Below are 22,534 nucleotides of genomic sequence, written 5' to 3'. Positions count from 1 at the left end.
TGTGTTTTTATTGTATCTAAATTAAAATGGCAATTTTATAGTGATATTTTTTAAATGACAAATATTAAAATTAAATAAAATAGGCAGCTAGGTAGCACTCTGGCAAAAGCACTGGACTTAGGGACAGGAAGACCTTAGTTCAAATCTGTCATTAACATACCTACTGGCTGTGGAACCCAATGAAAGTCACTTAATATAATAATAGCTCCTCCCTCCCAGAACTGTTGTGAGGATAAATAAAATAATATTTGCAAAGTGCTCTGAAAACCTTTAAGTACTATAAAAACACTAGTTATCATTAAGATTATCTATTCCAGGCTCCTCATTTTTATATATGAAAAATAGAAGACAAGAGTTTGGTTAACTATTTAAAATTCCAAATTTGTTGAAAGACTAAATACTTTTACACAAATTGAAGACCTAAGAACTATTACATATACATGTAAAGTATACATGTAAAGATGCATCTTAAAAATGATAAATGCTTAGAAATAATAAATTACAAAATGGTTTTGAACTATATCTCTTTTTCTAAATTATACACATTTAATAATTTTATGGTTGTTACAAAAACAACTCCATATTTTAAGAAAAATGACAAGTCTTATTGCATTTAAAAGGACTTTTCAGCTTACTAAATCAAAATTATGGTTTCAATATCTTCTTCCTATACCATCACAGAATATTAGAGCTGGGAAGGATTTTAAAGGACAACTAGTCTAACATCTTTGTTTTATAGATGTGGAAATCAGGATTCAAAGAGATGAGATAAATACTCTTAAAAAAACATAGCCAGTTAGCAGACTAGGCACTGGAAACCAGGTGTCCTATTTCCCCATCCACCATTCTTTTCAATTGAGACCTATGTACAATTCAAAGGTAAGAATACAACTCTCTTAGTCAAATAATTTTGATACTTTAAAGGTTTTAGTTAGAATATTGATGCATTACAGTCCTTAGGAGTAATGAAATAATAACCTACAGGCTACTTGGCCTTGGGAATAATGTAGTAGAAAGCCTCACAGTAGTAGAGACCCCAGTACTTTTCAAGAAACATCAAGAATGTAGCTATTGGGAATGATGTGACAACCTTGGAGAATTGTGTGAAATGGAGGGAATTGAATCTGATATCTTTATTCCACTAAGCTATCCTTCAAGGATGTGTGGTTTGTCACCCAAAGGTCTGGGCCACCATCTTGCACCTAGACCCAAATAATGAACACTTAGTTTTATGAGAGAGGAAAGGAGTCATTGTTAGCCCTCATGACCAAACTTATTACCAAACATGCGAGTCCCAATCCCTTAACGTAATTTATCCTGCTCTGTTCTTTTTTCTGCACTCCAATTCCTCCTCTAACAGTTTCCCCTATAAATTTACTTGTTTGCTCCTTGCTTTTTGCTATCTTCCTCTTTTGGAATTTAGTCTGTTTTAATTGCCATTACAATTACAATAAAACTTTGCTTCTTGACTTGGAAATTATCTAAATCTCCAAATTCTTTTAGGATACCTGTGTCATTGATCCAAAATACCAATATTCTGAGATCTCTCTGAATCCCAGAAATATAATATAATTTAATGTTCTTTGATTTTCTTGTGGTATACTTACCACATATGCTGCTTGGCTTTAGGATCCATACCAGTAGATGGTTCATCTAACAAAGTAATCTGGGGAGTTCCAAGCATGCTTAGTGCAAAACACAACTAGAAATAACAAAATAAAAATAGCTAAGTATGAGATTTCCTGAGGTTCCCTCACAATAATATAAAGTAGTATGCAAATAATTTTTTAATGGGAATACCTTTCGTTTTATTCCAGCAGGCAATTTCTTTGTAGTTTTCTGAAGATGTTCTTTTAAATCAAGTGCATTTGTGATTCTGAAAATGGGCAACACAGAGTAATACCTTTTAATATAAGTATCCATATAAAAGCTAATTAGTCATATAAATGTTGGTCATTTTAGAAAGGAAATTAATTGGTGACCATTATTCATAAATAAGAACAAAACCTTCACAGTTTCTCATTCTGCTAAGAATATGGTTTCACAATTAAAATGATAATAATCTTTAAAATATAAAAAAACTCACAAAAAGCAGAAGTATAGGATGTCTTTTTTTTTTAAAGTTAACACTCTGTTAACCATCTCCATAAGAAAAATTCCATGTACTTGTATAAAAATATGTCTAAGTTCTTCTTGTACCCACACCAACCTGGCTTCTATCTTTTCCTTATCTTCCCAAAACTCAGTTTAAATAAATATAGAAATGAAAGTATTGCATGCAAAGAAAATTGTTACCTTTTTATGACTTCTTTCACATCACTTCTATTCATTCCTTTCACAGCTCCATATATTTCGAAGTGCTCTTGCAATGTAATATCTGGCCAAAGTGGATTTGTTTGAGGACAATATCCTATGTACTTAACAGAATCATCATCTTTAGCAGCCAGATCTGAGGAATAATCTCCTAGAAGAACCTATTTAAATATAAATTCATTTTTTTTACTAAATATTGGTGCACTACATACTTTAAAAAGAATTGTTTTATTGAACTTTTGATCATCATCTAAGTTAAGAACTAATCAGAATTATATGGCTTTTGGCTAAAGACTATTATAAACAATAATATCTAAACCAAAGGTTAGCAACCATGACACACAAGATGATTCTACACAGTCATTAGCAAAATCTTCTTTTATCTTAGGACTTTTTCAACCTCTATAAAAGGCATCACCTTTCAATCACTGCAACCAACTTGCGAGGTTCAACCCAAAAAACTTCTTCTGAAGGTTCATTTTAATATGTTTCCAGTTCTTTGGCCCTATTGTCCCCATCACTACAATGAATTTGGAAGCCTCCACATGGAAATAACCATAAGCAGAGGTACCTTCACATCAATGTACTAACTGGAGCCAATGTATTCTGAAAGCTGTTTGCTACTGGTACTGTATACTGACTTCATTGTCAGTAAATTTCTAACTTCAGCTTCACTAACGTCTGTGATTTAGAGGAGTCTTCTGACTAGGCAAAAAAAAAAAAAAAAAAAGCCTTTATCGTCCATCACCTGGCTCCTTACCTGCCAACTTTTCCCACATTCTTAGAAAAGAATATGTCTAAAGTTTTACTTGTACCCACCTCAACCTCTATCTTTCCCTTACCCTCCCAATCTACCTTTCCTTTTGCATCTTTTCTTTGTTTAAAAAAACAAAAGAAAAGAAAACAACAACATACCTCCCTCTTCATTCTAAATTTCTTCCTCTTACTTTTTTTCCTCCCAGAATTAAAGGTCTTTGAGGGCAAGGACTGATTAATTTTTTCTGATTTGTTCACACAGGGCTTTTGTGCATTTTAAGCATAAAATATATTTTTTTTTGGCTCATGGAAATTTGGCTCCATCCTGAAAATACCTCATTCCTTATCACCATCTTCAACACCTTCATTCCTTGCTATCATTTTTAATGCCTTCCCTTTTTCTATGTCACAGCCAATAAAATCAAATTAAAATTTACTGAATACCTATTTTATACTAAGTGTTGTGCTAGTTACTAGGGTTTCAATGCAAAATGCAACAGACATTGCCCTCAAAGGATTTGACAGTCTATCACAGTAAACAACATGTACATATATAAGTATAGTATTCCTTTGAGGCTACTTTCCCCAATCATATACTCACAGATAGAAATCCCATGAGGTAACTACTAGTTCAGGTTTAAAGTACTCTGTGGGTTTATACTTCTAAAACTACTCCTCACTAGTATATTTTTATTTATCATCAGGCATCAGACACATAAAAACATACAGAAGAGAGCAAAAAGAAATTCAGTAGGCAGAAACATGAAAATCACTATTAATACTAAATATTAAAAATAATGCATATTTTTTTAAGAAACAGCAAGATACACAAGGTAGAATCAAAATTTCCTATGCAATCCTTTTTTATTCATGTTAACATTTGTTAATAACTATCAAATTCTTAATAAAATTATTTTAAAAACAGAGAAACAATATAAGCTAGTAAATGTTATTCAAGTAGTATACTCTTTGAAAGACAAAAGGAAGCAAACAATACAATAATTCAATGATACAAGAAATAAGGCTAACTCCTTTTGGGGACTATTCCAACTTGGATAGGCACTGCAATAGCTAACTCCCTAAATCCATTTTAGGATTAGCCATTTTATGGAGTCAAGGATTCATTAAGAACTTGCCATGCCTTAATGGTATCTTAGGTTCCTTGTTGATTTCTAAAACCCCTTTCCTTGCTAAAAAAAACAAAAAAACCAAAACAAAAAACCCTTTATGAATTTAGCTCACTGTTATTAACATAAAATCTTTGCCTCTTGAAAAAAAAAAAAGAAAATAGTAAAATAAAATGAAAACAATGAAAAACTTGAAAACTTGAGGTATACTAGTTAAAAAAAAAAAAAAAAATCCTTGTGATAGAACAGAAGGAGAAATGTTTGACTCACCAAACTCCCTGAAAGCCATGATCAAATAAGAAATATATTATTTTTCAAGAAATTACTTAAGAAAACTTTTTAAAACAATTAAAAGAGAGGAAAAAAAAAAAAAAAAAACAAACAAGTGAACTGAAATCTGTAGAGGGCTGAAATTCTTGAGTCGATGCACTGAAGTCAGGACAGCCGAGCACTTAAGGCTAACTATGATTGGACAATACTCTATGGGCATATGCTTGGAAAATGGCCCTTCCCACTATCCTGTGCTGGCTCAATGATTGGTGTAAACAGAGGATTATAGGAGGGACTAGGAGGTGGAGTAAGACTAGCCCGGGTCACTTTTGTGGTGGACAAAGGAGAAGGAGATTGTGGAAGATCCCCTTCACTTCTACCCTTAAAGACCAAGAATAAAGACTAAGTACTTTTGCTTATCCTGACTCCGGCTGATTCTAAGGCATCCTGAGCGCTAGCGCGGTCATCACAGAAATCCTCAACTGCTATAGCCAAAATTCAACGAAAAAATGCCACACACAATCAATAAAAAAGAAATCAAATACCAAGAAATCAGAGCCAGGATTACACACAAAATTAAGCAACAATTATTATAAAATAAAAGAGATCCTGGAATATGAATACCCACAAAAGGCAAAATATTACTATCCTGTGAAATGAATTATAATTGTGTAAATTTTTAAAAAATGGATTTTTAATAGAATATTTTTTCATGCATTCATACGAATAAAACCAGAGTTGGGTAGAATTTTTGAAACAACTGATAATGTTCAAGAAGTACGGGATGCAGAGTCTGTAAAGAATTCAGAGGCTCAGGTCATCTTTGGGTCAAGGGGCGAAAAGCTTTATGATCATACTAAGTAAGGCAAAGTTTCTAAAAGAACTCACTGCCCTAAGTGGGGGCAAAGTGCCTAATGAACCTCCCCCTTCTTAACAAGAGAGGAGGTAAAAATAACATAAAAGTCATAAAGCAGGCAAAGGTCCTAGAGAGCTTGCAATTAGCAAAAGGGAGGGGAGGGTCTTGAGGATTGACATCTATAGGTGGGTCTTCAGATAGGTAACTGGGAGGTGTAGATAATCTCAACAAAGCAAGGAATTCCACAAGAGCCCATAGCAGCAAAGATCCACTTAAGGACAAGATAATTCTGTCAATGCTCCTCCCTATGGCCCATCTAGACACAGATTTGCTAGCAGATATTCACCTAATCAGTAATCACAAGGGACAGGGAAAAAAAGAATATGTAAAATAAAGATGGAGGAGTAATTAACAGGCAATCTCAAAAACTTCACTATTATCTGAAGTGGGCAAATCAAAGCTAAAGGCATACAGAAAGTTCAGTCAAGAAATTTATCAAATAAGAACTCACTTTTTGACAAAAATTGTTGGAAAAAGGAGAAAATAATAAGAGCTGAAACTAGATACATTATTTCACACCCTATATACAAAAATAAGGTTGAAAAGGGTACATGATTTACATATATATATTTACATATAAAGGGTGGATAATAGCAAATTAGGAGAGCAAGGGAGAGTCTAGCTGTCAGATATGTAATATTAATCTTTCCCCAATTGATAAATAGTCAATATGAACAATCTTCAGAAAAAGGTGATGGGAAAAGATAATAATAAAGGTGGGAGGAAATGTGGGAGAACTGGGAAACTAATAGATTGTTGGTGGAGTTGTGAACTGATCCAGCCATTTGGAGAGTGATTTGGAACTATGCCCAAATGACTATACTGTGTCTCCCAAAGAGATCATAAAAGAGGGAAAGGACCCACATGTGCAAAAATGTCTGTAGCAGTTCTTTTTGTGGTGGCAAGGAATTGGAAAGTGAATTCCCCATCAAATGGGGAATGTTTGAATAAGTTATAGTATATTTAATAATGGAATATTATTGTTCTATAAGGAATAAAAAGCAGGCTAATTTTAGAAAAGCCTGGAAAGATTTACATGAACTGATACTAAATAAAGTGAGCAGAACCAGGAAAACATTTTACAAGAAGAACAGCAAGATTATGTGAAGATCAATTATGATAGGCTTAGCTCTTCTTAGCAATCCAAGACAATTCCAAATGCCATCTGCACCTAGAGAAATTTTTGGTTTTGTTTTTTTCTTGGGCTTTTCCTTTTTGTTCAGATTTTTCTTTCTCAATATGACTCATCTAGAAATGTGCTAAAATCTGGTAATACATGTATAACCCATATCTGATTGCTTGCTGTCTTGGAAAGGAGTTAGTAAGATAGGAAGGGAGGGGAAAAAAAAAAAAAAAAAAAAAAAAAACCAACAAACTGGAACTCAAAAATCTTCTAAAAATGAAAACTGAAAGCCATCTTTACTTGTGTTAGAAAAATAACATATCAATAAAATCAAAATTTTAAAAATAATGGAATTCCATGGTTTTTAAAGAAGTAAAATTGTGGGCCACTAAAAGGAGAATATAGTGATTCAGTGTTGCGATTATGAGTGTGTAGTAAAATATTCCCAATGAAGTGTCTTGATATTTTTCCTTCTATTGGACTTCAGGACTGGAGAAAAGAGTGAGACTGATGACTTTGCACAGCTCTACTTCACTCAAATCCAACTAAAAGACATCACTCTCATGATATCATGAAGGAAGAACAATAGTCTCCTTGTACTGTCTACAAAAAAAAGGAAATCTCCAGGTTATGTCTATAAAACATACCTCTCTCTGGTAACAAAATTACTGGTCAAGATATTTCTCAACTTCGACATTTACTTTAAAACCATCTATTTGCATATTGCTTTTCTATGATTTTTTGATTTTCTACTAATTAAGTTGACTTTTCCAAAGATATACAAAACTTGTCAATAATAAAAAGCAAAACCTATATCCCAAGTATATGTACATTTTTAACAAATCTTTCACTAAATCTTATGAACAAATTATGCATTTTCAGAATAATTTTGTAAAGAAAATTATGAACTCAATGTTTTCACTGATAACAAAATAGACAGTAATCTTGTTGCTATACTGTAAATCAATCTTGGAACAAAATTGTCATTATAAAAAAAATTTAATTCAAAATCTATACTATACCTGGCCCGAAGTTGGTTCAATATCACCAACAAGCATATTAATAAGCGTGCTTTTCCCTGCACCATTTGGTCCCAACAATCCTAGTATCTCTCCTAAAAATAAAATTTAAAAATTAGCATGTATAAATTAAGTAAAAATTGGAAGCCATTTTTCTAGGAGACAAAGTTTAATACCAACCCTTCTTTACACACACAGAAACATGTTTAGTTGCCACTTTCTTTCTTTTTCTTGTAAGAAGAAAATCTTTCTTCTCATCATATTCTTTATGTAAACTGCTAACCAAAATAGCTGGTTTCTAGTAAAAGAAACATTATAATAAGAATGGGTTAAGAATTATCTATGTACCATAATGAATGAATACCATGTGCATTCGTTCATTATTATTTTTATGAAATCATAGAACATCATAATCTCTAGGAAAATCAAATATGCAATGAAGAAACATCCTTTGAGTATAAATAAGCCAGAAATATTGTCAGAAATTAACTGACAAAAAAGCAATAAGACAGCATCAAAAAAATGTATAACAGAAAAGGAAAAACTAACAGCTTGCTACATTTAAACCTATGTAATCAATTCAGTCTTTACTAAGTATATGTCAGATATTGTGCAAGGCAATGGACATATAAATGTAATGAATAAAATAATTCATATTCACAAATAGTCTGCATTCTAAAAGGGAAAACAACAAAAGTATAAGTAATTATAGAGAATAAACAAAGAGTAATAAAATACAAACTGGTTTGAAAGAAATTAAAAAATACAAAGAATTTCAGGAACATACTTGGTTTCATTTAAAAGAGATGATATTAAATTTAATATGAGAAACAAAATGAATATCATAATATGACAAAGTATTTATTAAACACCATGCTTAATGAGCTGAGCTCTATGCTAAGCACAGGTCAGAGAATCCTCTTTCTCAAAGAGCTCATAATCTAATTGGGGAAGAAACATATAAGAAGTTCAATTGTAAAGTGGTAAAGTCCTAAGGGGATGGTGATAGAGTAGATGGCAACAATAGGCAAATGCCTGGAATCTGAAAGAATTTGAAGGCTAGAATAAGATAACTGATAAAGTCTAGTAGTCACACAACTGAAAAAAAAAAAAAAAAAAAAAAGGATAAAGTTGGTGTTTCCTAGCTCTAAGCGAAGTGAGTATTCAAGAAGCCATGAGCAGCTCCTGGAAAAGTGGAGAAAGGAGATAATGGGAAGAAAAGAACAAGGAATAAAGGATGGTGGTAATGGTTTTCCCACTAGCTAGCCACCTATATGGGTTCTGTTAAACTGAAAAACGTCATGTTTTTTTATTAATTGTTCTTAATATTACTGTGTTGGTGATGTGTTTTAAAGACAATACTTTTTTGTATGATCTGATGCAGAGTGAAATAAGAGTTTACACAATGAAAACAACGCAGGGAGAAAAAGCTCACGATGAGAATTCTGATCAATGTAATTATCAATCATGACTCTAGGAGGCTGATGATAAAGCATGCTTCCCACCACTTGGCTGACAGATGATGGACTAGAAGGGCAAAATGGGATACGTTTTCAGACATGGCAAATGTGTCACTTTGTTTTGTTTGATTCCACTTATTTTTCAGGAGGGAGATCTTTAAGATGAGGATTAAGTTAAAAGAAAATAACATCAATGAAACACTTAATTAAAAAGCCTTATAGAAAAGAAGAGAAGGAAATTCATAAGAGGATGCAGACAAATAGGACAGGGTCCTATGTTTAACATATATTCAAAAAGCAAACTAAGGTAAAAAAAAATTTTCATGTATAATCTTTTCTACACAGTTTAAGCTTAATTTAAGCTTAAGAAAATCCAAAGACACTCAATTTAAGAGAAAAAAATGGGGAACAAAGTCTTACAAAAATGAATGTTGAAAATAATATTTACATTGTATTTGAGAAAATAAAATACTATTTAAAAAAGAAAAAGGAGATCAAAATTATTTCTGAGAAACTGGTAGATTGCTTTGCTAGTAATTATGTGCCACTGTTAAGCCTTTGTGCTAATAATCAACTCTGTTATCCATCCCTGCATCTTTCTTGTTTTGGAGAAAATGTAAAACTTCAATCATCTCTCTTAGTCACTACTTTGCTATTCATTATGTTAATGATGTACAAGTTCTCTGTTTTTTCATTTTCTCATTTTCATTTTTTGTAATGTTGGCCTTCTTATGACCAAACAGAAAATAAGAAAATTTCCACAGCCTACTTCTTCATGAGATTGCCTTTCTTCTTATTTTCTTGTTTCTCAACCCTCCAACCCTGAAAGTTTTTTGTTAGAGTTGAACTGTTTTTGTTCCTTGTGCTGTTTGTCTTTTTCTATTAATTTTTTAAATTTGGCTTTTACTTTCAATTACCAATTTAAAGGAATAAAGAATTTTTGATAAACTTTCATTTTCCAAATGCTATTCTATCAAAAATGTTTTCTTTGAATGAAAAGACACTTATTAATTGCTTATAATGTGCAAAACACTATACTAAGAACTTGAGATATAAAAATATAGCTTCCTGCTCTTAAGGAACTCTCATTTAAATAGGAAAGTAGTCATATGAATGAAAAAATTTCAACTGCAAATTAGATGGAAAGACATAGTGGTCTTTTTGGTGCATCTTCTCTCAAGTAATTTTCAATGAAAAACTCATTTTTTTCTTATAGTGAAGAATTTTAATGACAAAAAAACTTTATACCAAGAACTTTGTTTTTTAAATCTTCAGAAGCTGCTAAGGAAGAAGCTACTGAAATAGCTTAGAGATAGCTAACAGACTGAATCTCTACAAGAAGTGTTCCTCTGGTAATGGTTATGAAGGCCAGGCTGGAACTGAATTGGTGGGGAAGAAGGTGAGGAGGTACTGCTATTTCTGGGTCTTTTGGTTTTATTTATCTATTACTAGTCTGGTAATTGGTCAATGCTTGGTGTTGGTGGGGCAAGGATAGTCTGGAACGCCCCTTAACGTAAGTATTGTTCTTTTTGATGAACACTGTAGGTTGGACAATACTAAAATTCCCAGGACTCTAGAATTCAGGATTCTGGGTCCATCACCACAGTGGTCCAAAGGAAGATGGCTATTAAGTCACATCAATATTTTAATCCACCTGGTTCATGCTACCATCTCTCTTTGGGATGCCTGGCTATTTCAGTTAAATTGGCTTACCTGCCCCATTGGTGGCAGGGTGCTATGGGGTTCAAGTTTCCTATTATGTCCAGTAAGATATTGATGTAATTTTTCAAGTCATTTCTGTAGGTCTTCAAAAGCTCTTAGTAACTTCTGCAATGGTGGTATTTGATGTCTGTGCTTGGGAATATTTGTTGATAATTTCACTTTCCTCCTATGTTTTTTACTATGGCAACTGCCATCACATATCCTGTTGAGTATAAGTCCTGAAACATTTTTGACACTTCCTGTCAAATGTTACGTGTAAAGTGCTTTGAAAACTGTAATCCTTAAAGCAAGATATAAATGTTACCTTCTATGATAATGATGTAAACTCATGATGGCTATAGTAAATGCCAACTTTTAAAACTACTATTTTCATATAATTCTGCTAATTGAATTAATATTGTCAATCTCAAAAGGGGCATTTCAAAATTCTAGTCTAAAGTATACTCATTTCCTTTCTAAACTATAACTCATCAGGACAGGCAGAGTCAAGATAGCAGAGAGCAGAATTCTCCCCGACTTTCCTCAAAATCAACATTAGATCAAATCCCTGAACAGATTTTAGAGTGTCTGAACCAACAAACTTCAGAGTGTAACAATTTTCCAGCTTAAGATATTGTGGAAGAACTTCAGGAAAGGTCTATCTCATTGGGCAGGGGGGAATGTGGCCCAGTACAAGCACAAAATATGAAGCATCAGAACTGTTTTTGAAGTTTCTGTTTATAATTGGACACAGTGATTGACAAGATATTGTTGTATTACTTGAAATTTAGGCAAACTGGCCTATCACTAGAGTAAGACATATGACTAATTTTTAGCATAAAATGCTGGTCTTTAATGTAAGTATTCATGTCTTCAGTTTATTTATATATAAGGTGAAACAAAGAGAGGAGCTGACAAAGATTTGAAGAATGTCTGTCTTCTGAATATCACTTTCTACTTGATGGATGGCTGACTTAAGAGAGGTTATCTCCAGAAGATACCTAGCAGATTTGTTATCTCTCAAATAAAAAACTAAAGAGTGAGGGTATCCTGATATCCACTTACTAAAAGGATAAAACAGATCTTAATCTCATTGGCAGTTCTTGTCTCTGGCCCTTGTTCAGTCTCAAGGTGGATCTATTAGATGAGCTCCATATGTTTGTCAAGAAACATCCTTTTTTAGCAGAGTGGTCGCAATTTTTTAAAAATTAAGAACCATCAGTAAAAACATATTGAGCATATCAGCACTGTGTCTACACTTGACTTCTCAATTCAGAAGATACTTGTTAGCTGTGCACAAAACCTGGGTCTGTCTCAGCTTCCTCATTTGCAAAATGGGGAAAATAAAAATACCTATCTCTTGGGGTAATAATTGTCAAGTACTTTGTAAATCTTCAAATGCTATATAAATGCTAGCCATTATTATTAGTTTTTATATACTTATATATTTATATGTATAATATATATTTCATTAATGCAATAATATACATAAATATTCTACAGAAGGTAATAAAATATAACTAGTGTAATTAAAAAATAAACCAAACAATATTTATAAAATAAACATTTTGTAAATGGTTAAAAAACCTCTTGCTATTTCTAAAATTATATAAAATATAGCTATTAATAACATTTTAAAGTATTTTAAGAAGAATAATTAGTGCAAATCTACATTGCTTGACTCATTTTAAAAAAATCTTTCTTGTTAGTGCTATATGATATATCCATCCAAAGGTTTGCTTGAGAGAATCATATATTTAAATAAGAAATTATGAAGTCCAATTTTCTAATTTTACAAATGAGGAAACTTCCATTAAGGATTTTTTTTTTAATAACTTGCTTAAGGTCACTTAGAAGTTACCCAAAGTAAGAAGTATGAGACATAGCATTTAATACAAGGTCCTCTGAATACTAAATGAATACTCTTTCCAAACAGAAGAAATGAATCATTGGCATGACTTAATAAGTCATGATACTCATTTACTAATTGCATCCACCAAACAAGGATTTTTTGGTTGAAATTTGACTAACAAATTTCCATATTTCTAAATATCAACCAATTATTCTCACAAACAAATCAGGAGCTATTTCATCACATAAAACTTTATGGGAATAAGTTCATATAGTACTGATTATTATTTTCACCCATGATTTTTTGTAGGAATTTTTTAAAGCCATTTGTGTAGTTTGGAAAGATAGCCTTAGTTAAAATTAGACGATATAAACTGTTAAGTCTACTTAACAAGGCATATGTAAATAATAATACTTTGTAGTTCATTGAAAAGAAACAAATGATACAGGTACTTCTGTCAACTCTGTTACATTGTGGAATATTTCCTTCAAAATATTTCCTATACTATACATCAGAGCTGTCAAACACATAGTCCAAAGGTCCATAACCCTCCCAAATGCAGCCCAAACCAAACTAAAATTTAGCTGGAAAATATCTGACAAAATAAAAATACAATAAAATACAAATAACACTAATTTCTGATTTCCTAAATCACTATGTGGCATTCAAGGATTCTTATATATGATTTAGTGGCTCCCATTTCCAAAGACAAGGTTTACTGGCCTTGTACTTCCCTGATGATAAATATATAAAAACATTATTAAGCTATTATTTATGTGAAATTTTGTCTCCCACAAACAGCTGTTTTTATGATAGGAAAGTATTTTGTAAATTGCAAATCACTAGATTTATAACTAATACCCCTTTGAGGTACTAGTACTAGTAAATATGCCAACTTTACAGATGAGGAAATTTAAGATCAGAGAGTTAAGTTAGTTGCCTGAAACCCAAAGCATGTATGTAAGTAAACAAATCAGGACCTGAATTGTGAGTATCTTTCTAATGTCACACTGTTTAGTTTCCAATTAGAGCATGGTAACTAACTCATATGTGCTTGGATGATGAAAACTTTTTTGTGTATATATGTAGTTTGTCTCCTCCAATATTACCAGTAGAATATAGCTCTTTGTTGGGGGGGAGAAGGGGGGAAGAGGGGAGGGAGGTGGTACATGTGCGTGTGCATGTGTGCCTGTGAATATATATTTTTTCTTTTATGAGGCAGTTGGGGTTAAGTGACTTGCCCAGAGTCACACATCTAGGAAGTGTTAAGTCTAATGCTGGATTTGAACTTAGGTCCTCCTGACTCCAAATTCGGTGCTCTACCCAATGAACTATCTAGCTGCCTCCTGTTTGTAAACTTTTAATTCCCAATGCCTTGCACAGTGCTTGGCAGCTAATAAGTGCTTAATAAATGTTTGTTAATTATTACCCTCACTTATTATATTACATATAAATATGGATTATTTCTAATGTCTTTGTAAATGAGTATTTCTCCAATCAGTATTACTTAGAAGGACAAGGTTACCTCTTCACAGCATTGGCAAGTCATCATTTCTTTAACTTTTAATCTTTCAGCTTTAACATCATCATCTTCATCTTCATTATTTGGTACTTCCACAAACTTCCTACTTTTGAGTTTAGTCGAAAAGGTTCTACATGTATATAAAGGAACAATGTGAAATTTCAAATCACTATTAGGAAATTTACATTTCCAAGTTAGTACCAGTAATTTCTAGCTAATAATTAGTTAATTCTTTAAACTTGAACTGACCTGAAAAATGGATCTTTTCTTACTGATCTGCCTCCATATTTCTTCTCAAAATACTGTAGTAAGAATATCCACACAACACATTGCAAATAAGGCTAAAACAAAGAAACAATTTCTAAGAATTCATTGTTTAACATTTTCATGTATTATGAAATAAAATGCAATTAAGTATGATTCCTTCTCAAATCTAAGAACTATTCATACCACATTTTGAGAATCTCATATGATTAAAAGATTAAAGAACTAAATAATTTACAGCATGTAGTACTTCACATTTTCTCAGAATTCTTGAGAAAATATAAAGTACTACTTGTAAATTTCGTGAAAGAACTCTTTATGTATATTAAATAATTGTGTTTATAATAATTGTTCATGTAAATAATTCAATATAACTGAAACAAAGAAAATAAAAATAAACAACCTGAGTTTTTTTTAGCCTATAAATAAGTAATCAGAGGTTGTGGTCAAAAGGCATGAATGATAGCATACCTAAAAATGACAATATGGTGAATAAGCAAACAGTACCAAGATCCCAAATCATTTTTCTTAGGATTAATTAAGCATTTTTAAATTTTTTTGGTGACTAAAATTTTAACAAAAAAGTTTTTGCTAATGAAATGTATGTGAGAAATCAAAGTGTTATTATCCAAGTTTGACCTCAGTCTGGTAAACAATCCCTTCCAAATAATCTAATAATCAAATTGTTATCTTTTATAGACATTTACTTATTTGGTTTGGAAAGAATCAAATAATGTAAAAAATATGGTAAAAGTGATGAGTGTGCTCAAAATAACATGACAGTATGAAGAACTGAGAGGATTCTTACCGATAAAACAGCTATTAAAAGTCGGTCCCATGGATTATAACTGTTTTCATTTTTTTGTACATTCTTCCATGAAATCTAACATAAAATATTAAATCATTAAACTTTTATTTCACAGGAGAAAGTAAAATTATAATTAAAAATTAAAGAAAGTTACTGCTTTCAATAATATACATTCTTTTTCTAGTACCAACTAGATTTTTATGATTTCATTTTATACATTTACATGATTTCCCACTGTATTTCAGCAAAGTCTTCTTTTGGAATAATCTAAATCCATAAAATGCTTCCCAAAACATTTTTGTAATCAGAGACAGGGAAGATAACTAAAAACCAGAGGTACAACTATTAAGTGATTAGAATATAAAAAAAATTACTAGACCTGGTAAGCAAAATCAATTTTTTTTCCCTCATCAAGTAACCCAATCTTTTAAAATACTCATTCTTTGGATGGATTAATAAATTTCCTTTTTTCTTAAAACCCCCTAAAACCCCCTTATGCTTTATTTTCTTCTATCCCAATTCTGGATATTTTAACATTTAATCTGGACTCTAAAATAATGTTCCTTTCCTCCTTTAACAATATTTACTTATCTACAATGTATTAAGAATGACATATTATGAAAAACAAGCTCCTCATTTAAAAAGTTCCATTCTAAAGGGGAAATTTATAAATTATTACCACAATAATTAACTGGCTATATTACTAATTTTTAGCCAAAGAAGAGAAAGATTCCCCCAATATTCATTCAAAAATCAAATCCAGGATTTTTCACATTTTCATTAAATATATACATAGACTAATGGGGAGGGGTGGGAAGAAAGGGAGAGAACCTGGAACTCAAAAGTTTTAAAAACAAATGTAAAAAATTGTTTTACATGTAACTGGGGAAAATAAAAATATTAAGTAAATGAAAATAACAGATATAGATTGATATAATAAACTTACCTTTATAAAACTAATCAGGCACCCTAAGAGTGGGTAGATTGGATTGGTTATGCAGAGGATATAATGAAGGGCAGTTGTTACTGTGTAGTATCTCATAAAGAAAGTTATTTCAGTGACTGCAATGGAAATCAAGGCTGTCTAAAAATTGAGAAAATAAATAGAAATATCCTTAGACATTTAAACTACAATTAACCATATTCTCTTCCTATTCTTAATAAAAGTGCAGAAAGTGCTGGTAAGATGTGACAAATAACAAATAATTCTACCACAGCACATAATTTACTCTTATAAGGATTTGAATGCATTAAATAACTTCTGGGACAAGAACTGGAGAATTAACAAACTTTGTAAAGTAAAATACAACTTACCACTGAGTAGATAAATGACCAAAACTCTTTAGTATTTAAAACTTTTCTGAAGGTGAAAGATGCGACATAGGTAAAAAGAATAACAGATGGTACATAACCAATAAGGCAAAAAACCTGCAGAAAAAAGGAAAGAGGTATGATTTACATAAAAATTATCAATAGCAAGAAAATGTTATGTTCAATAGAGAATGCCACAGTCATATTTTAAAAGAGAAAAAATCTTTACACTATATTGCCTGACTTTCCAAGAAATAAAAATAATGCAAACCCTTGACAATTTAAGGCAGAATCTATATCACCTTTCTCCTTATCTCCCACACATCTAAGTTTTATTGTTTTTAATGTAATTATTACAGATTCAAGTTTTTTGCTGATTATTATCATTAATCTATTTTTCCTCCATCCTATGATGTCTGCATCTTCTCAACAGGGCTCCTAAGCTAAAAGACAGTAATTTCTACCTGAGAGAAAATTTAAACCAATAATTTTATATTTATGTCTATGTTAGTGCTTTGCAATTGTCAAAGATTTTTATCACGGAAATGAAGAATTTGGGGGCTAGTCATTGCTATGTAATCTCAATTATTTTTAGAGAATGGTGACTTCCTAAAACAAACCTATATTAAAATGAAATACAAAAGTATATTCAACAGCCATATTTTCCATTATCCTCATAATTAATATACTTTCATTAACTTAAGTGATTTCATTCACTCAATTATCTATTTAATATACGATTATAGGATCTAGAACTGAAATATAGCTGAGAAAACTGAGGCCTAAATGGGTAAATAGATGAACCATAAATTGTAAACAAATGTAACTCATTTTCTCTTACTCCAAATGAACAGATACACTATTAATCAAAGTAAGTGGGAAACAAAGCATAAAAGCAGTAAGAAACAAAATACTCATGGGTTATCTCAAAAAGAAAATAAGATTTTCAATGCAAATCTGTGATCCTGAATAAGTCACTTGAATTTATTACTTTCATTTTCTCCTCCATAATGTAAAGATCATTTGCTTATCAGTACTTTAATTGTTAGTATCAAATTCATCTTCTTCTTCTGTAACAAAAATCTGGAATTTTATTTGCTTAGTATGAAATAAATTACTTATGTGTTCCTTCTCTGCCTCTATTCCCACCAAGAAAATCTAGCTCTAGATAAACTATCAAGCAGTTAAATTTTGTCTTTAATCTCCAACCTTCCTTTCATAAGTCCTCTCTCACCTTTTTACATTAAACAACTGAACCCTTTTGCTCTATTTGCTGGATTATTCTTTCTCTCACCATAAAAATTTCAAAGAGTAGTTGACATTTGTAGAGCCATTATGTTTTGGGTAGGATCTATGACTTCACACTCCTGGTGAGGAAACCAGAGATGACTGTCATCATGGCCTTAGAATTGCCTCTCACAGCCCATAAGTAAGCCCAGCACTTGCACACTAGTCTCCCAGACTTTTAGACCTCTGTCCACTATACCGTGCTACCTCTCTTATAGCCATTATGTACCACCTTAGCTCTAAACAGAGAGGCAGCATGACAGAGGAGAGAGCCATGGAACTAGAAAGACTAGGTTCAAGTCTCACCTCTGACACAGATCAGCTATGTGCCAAGAAAATCATTTAACCTCTTAGGGCCTTAAGAAATTCTCTAAGACAATAATGCTGAAGGGAAGAGGCTAACTTGCAGTGCTAGAGATAATTGTCTTATCTGAAAGTTCCTAAAATAATGAGATCATAGTCCAGTCGTAATTCTCCCTCTCTAGAGTAAGCAATATAGCGATCAGTATACAGGTATTACAAATGAGGATATTGGGAGCAGCGCCTGTATGGCTAGGCAGAGCTAGAGTGGGATGGGAACTCAGCTCACTCCTGACTCCAAGTCAAGCACTCTCCTCTAAACTAGTTTTTTTCAAACCTTAGTGTAAATTCAATGTGTCTAAATACTTCTTCCAGGCTTATTTGCATTTTAAATTTTATTGTGAAATGATGGGCTTTGCAACAGGTATGATACATTTCAAACAATAGGAAAAGGAGCACAGGATACCACTCATCCCTACAATCATAAAATGTAAGGTAACTACTATGTGAAAAAGCAGACCTGTCTTGAAAAAGTATTGCTTTAAATTATACTAACTGAAATATAAAAGCCAGTAACTTACCACAGAAAGGAACTTCAAAGCATAAAAATAAACTCCATAGTGAAATGCAAATAAACTTCCTAGCATCAAAACAAGAACAACAAAAAATAAGGGGAAGTCAATTATAGCTTGTCCAGTCCAATAAGCAGATGGAAAAAGACCTGAGATCTTCAGTTGGGTATATGATTTGATCTATAAGAAAGGGGGGGAAAACCAAAACAAACAATCCTGAATATAATTAAAATTACATATATACATATATATATACACACATATATGTACAAATGCATACATATAAAATGATGAATTAATGAAATAATCTAAGCATGACATTAAAAATATGAAATCATTTCTATCTACTCTCTCCAACCCTTATATCCAAGCTAAGAAAAAATCCCACCATCATAACCAAAAACAAAGAAGTGTACAATTTTATATTAAGCAAGCAACTTAGCTTAATATTTCGCATTTCTGAAGAATTTCAACAAATCTTCAAGAACAGAAAGACTATGAAAATCACAGTATGTTAGGTCAAAATGAAATAGGAATAGCAAATTATCAGGTATTTTGAGGATAATCTATACAGAGAATGTATGTAAGACCAAACTAAAAGCAACAGTTTTCTCAAACTCAAATTTTATGTTTTTAAACATTAAAAAACATACAAATACATATGTATATATGTACCTATCCACACATACATATATGTATGTGCACGTATGTATGTGGATGGATGTATAAAAATATCTAACGTTTCTGATCCAGAAAAGTTTTGAGAGAAGATAAAAGCTTGAACCAGTGAGACACTGGTGAAAAAAGGTGAAGGGGAAAAGTTCAATAAGGAAAAATGAACAACTTTCCAATTCATAAAGTTAACAATTCATTATGATCCTTCATAATTTTATGTGAAATAACAAATTTCTAAGTATATATATTTAGATGAACATATAAAAAGATACCATGAAGCCAAGTAAAAACGACTTGTGATTTCATACAGTGTCTAGCATATATTAAGGGCTTAATAAATGGGCTTAATAAATGCTTATTGAATGATTATCTGTACTCATTTTCCACTAAATAATTTAATTTTTGTAATGTTATTTTTTAAAAATAGCTTAAGAAAATAAGAGATAAAAAGGCAGATTTAGAGGGGGCAGATTTAGAATTGTTGGAGGAAGGAGAAATTCCCTATATCTAATCTCCTATGATTATCCTAAATAATCCATTAGTCCCAAAGCTAGCACCAACATGATTATTACCATCAAGAACTGCTACTACTAAAACAAAAAGAAAGGAAGAAAATAAAATTGAAAAACAGTAACAACACAAATATGATCTTATATAATGCTCAAATTAGGAAAAAAGGTGCTGAATAGATTTAGTTCCCCTCTCCATGCTATAATTGATACCAAAGGTATCTTATTTCATCTCCTTTCCCTAAACATTTAATTAAGGAACAAATACCCTGCTAAGTCCTTTAGTTATCTGGTTTTAGTAATTTCTTAACTCAACTTATACAACTTATTAATGGAATAGATTTTTATATCAAATTAATCAGCTTTGTGCCTGTTGGAAAGAACAATTAAGATCAATCAACATTTATTAAAGCATCTACTATGCAGAGGCACCGTTCTAAGCTCTCAGGACATAAAGGCAAAAACACAAAGTAGCTTACTTACTAAATGAGGAAACCATATATAAATAAATAGATACATACATGACATATAGTAAAAGGAAAGAAGGAAAGGCTCAAGTGACTAAAGGTAGTGAAAAGTATTTCAAAGGTATCTATCCTTCCTGAGCTGAGTCTGGAAAGAAGCTGGGTAATGTCAAGAAGCACAGGTAAGGAGAATTGTGTGGGAAGGAGTAAAAAAAAGCGAGAAAACTTTCAGAAAGGAGTCAGGTTGTGAAGAATCTTAAATATCAAAGAAAGGACTTTATAATTGATCCTAGAAGTAAGAGAGACTTATATCCGATAAGGTGACATAGTCAGAACTGCCTATTAAAAAATTGCTTGATAGCAGTGTGGAAGAAGATTGGAAGTAAGAAAGACATGATAGGAAAACCTTTGAACTAGATCAATGGTTTGTAAATGTTAAAAATGTAGAAATGACAAGATCTAGTAAATAATGGTTAAGTTGGATGAGTGAAAGTTTAGAGTTAAGGGGGATGCTGAAGTTGTAAATTTGTGCAAGATTTAATAAAGGAATCCAAGAATATTGAATTTCAACTATTCTTCAAAATGTCCAGGCAGTAGATGTGGAATTATAGTTCAGAAGAAAGAGTTGGGCATGACAAATAGATCTGGGACTTATAATAGAAATGACAATTGAACTTTTGCTAGAAATGATCATTGAATACATCCAGCCATTCTGGAGAACAATTTGGAACTATGCTCAAAATGCTATCAAACTGTGTACACCCTTTGACCCAGCAGTGCTTCTACTGGGCTTATGTTCCAAAGAGATTTTAAAGAAGGGAAAGGGACCTGTATGTACAAGAATGCTTGTGGCACCCTCTTTGTAGTGGCCAGAAACTGGAAACTGAGTGGATGTCCATCAATTGGAGAATGGCTGAATAAATTGTAGTATACGAATATTATGGAATAGGATTGTTCTTTAAGAAATGACCAACAGGATGATTTCAGAAAGGCTTGGAAAAACTTACATGAACTGATGCTGAGTGAAATGAGCATGACCAGAAGATCATTATATACTTCAACAATAATATTATATGATGATCAATTCTGATGGATGTGGCCCTCTTCAAGAATGAGATGAAGCAAATCAGTTCCAATAGAGCAGTAATGAACTGAACCAACTACACCCAGTGAAAGAACTCTGGGAAATGAGTGTAAACCACTACAAAGAATTCCCAATCCCTTTATTTTTGTCCGCCTGCATTTTTGATTTCCTTCACAGGCTAATTGTACACTCTTTCAAAGTCCAACTCTTTTGTACAGCAAAATAACTGTTTGGACATGTATACATATATTGTATTTAACTTATACTTTAACATATTTAACATGTATTGGTCAATCTGCCATCTGGGGGAAGGAGTGGGGGGAAGGAGGAAAAAAAATGGAACAAAAGGATTTACAACTGTCAATGCTGAAAAATTACCTATGCATATATCTTGTAAATAAAAAGCTACAATAATAATAAAAAAAAGAAATGATCATTGAAATGAGAGAGTTCCAAGAAAAAAAGTAAAGGACCCATGATACAACTCGGGGATATATCCACAATCAGGAGGTGGGACAAGCATGAAGAAATAATGAAATAATGAAGAAACAAATGAAATTAAGAAATATTAGTCATAAAGTTAGGAAGAGAATAGAACATTTTCAGCAAAATTCACAGAGAAGATAGTTACCAATGGTATCAAATGCTAAATTTAGATAACTTTTTAAGAGTTTAGCAGGGAAGAGAAGACAAGATACAGGATATTAGCTAATAAAAATGATAGGATAAAGTGATTTTTTTTAAGGATGAGAAACACAGGGAGGAATTTGTAAGCAACAGGGAACCAGCTAGAAAAGAGGGAGATATTGAAAATTAAAGAGAAAAAGGAATGTAAGGATTTTTAATATCAAATAGAAAAATGTTTATTTAGTCATAGAAGAAAGAGGGAACTACTGGAGTATTGAGTAAAGAAGTGATATAATCAGATTTAGTGATTTAAGACAAAGAAACTAGCCAGAAGGCTATAGTAACTATTCAGGTAAAAGATGATAAGGGCAAGAGCTACAGAACTGATTAAGGAGAAAGATATGAGATATATCATAGAGAAAGAATTGACAAGATTTGATAACTCATTGGGTAAAAGTAGACTAAGGAAGTGCAAATAGTGGAGAATAACTCCCAAGGTTACAAAGTAACAAATCTTCCAAAAAGGGAAAGTTGACAGAAATAAGGAAGTATGGGGAAGGGAGTTAATTTGGCT

At 31.9% G+C, this 22,534-nt stretch overlaps 1 protein-coding gene across 4 annotated transcripts in view; it reads right to left on the bottom strand.

Moving 5' to 3' along the window:
* The window catches only part of ABCA5 (ATP binding cassette subfamily A member 5), a 114,158-nt gene that overhangs the window by 9,659 nt on the left and 81,965 nt on the right, over nt 1–22,534 (bottom strand). For all 4 annotated transcript variants that reach the window (XM_051995224.1, XM_051995222.1, XM_051995223.1 and 1 more), the window contains 11 exons: nt 18,611–18,781; nt 16,446–16,559; nt 16,078–16,215; nt 15,132–15,206; nt 14,309–14,400; nt 14,063–14,189; nt 7,705–7,822; nt 7,528–7,619; nt 2,296–2,474; nt 1,801–1,876; nt 1,608–1,702 (listed from right to left, as the gene is read on the bottom strand). In XM_051995224.1, the coding sequence (XP_051851184.1) occupies nt 1,608–1,702; nt 1,801–1,876; nt 2,296–2,474; nt 7,528–7,619; nt 7,705–7,822; nt 14,063–14,189; nt 14,309–14,400; nt 15,132–15,206; nt 16,078–16,215; nt 16,446–16,559; nt 18,611–18,781 (1,277 nt within the window). The remainder of the gene's footprint in view (nt 1–1,607; nt 1,703–1,800; nt 1,877–2,295; nt 2,475–7,527; nt 7,620–7,704; nt 7,823–14,062; nt 14,190–14,308; nt 14,401–15,131; nt 15,207–16,077; nt 16,216–16,445; nt 16,560–18,610; nt 18,782–22,534) is intronic.

The sequence above is a fragment of the Antechinus flavipes genome, chromosome 4 (genome assembly GCF_016432865.1).
Source record: "Antechinus flavipes isolate AdamAnt ecotype Samford, QLD, Australia chromosome 4, AdamAnt_v2, whole genome shotgun sequence".
In the NCBI taxonomy this organism is placed as follows: domain Eukaryota; kingdom Metazoa; phylum Chordata; class Mammalia; order Dasyuromorphia; family Dasyuridae; genus Antechinus; species Antechinus flavipes.
Note: the sequence above shows the minus strand (reverse complement) of the source record. Positions and strands in the feature narration are given on the sequence as shown.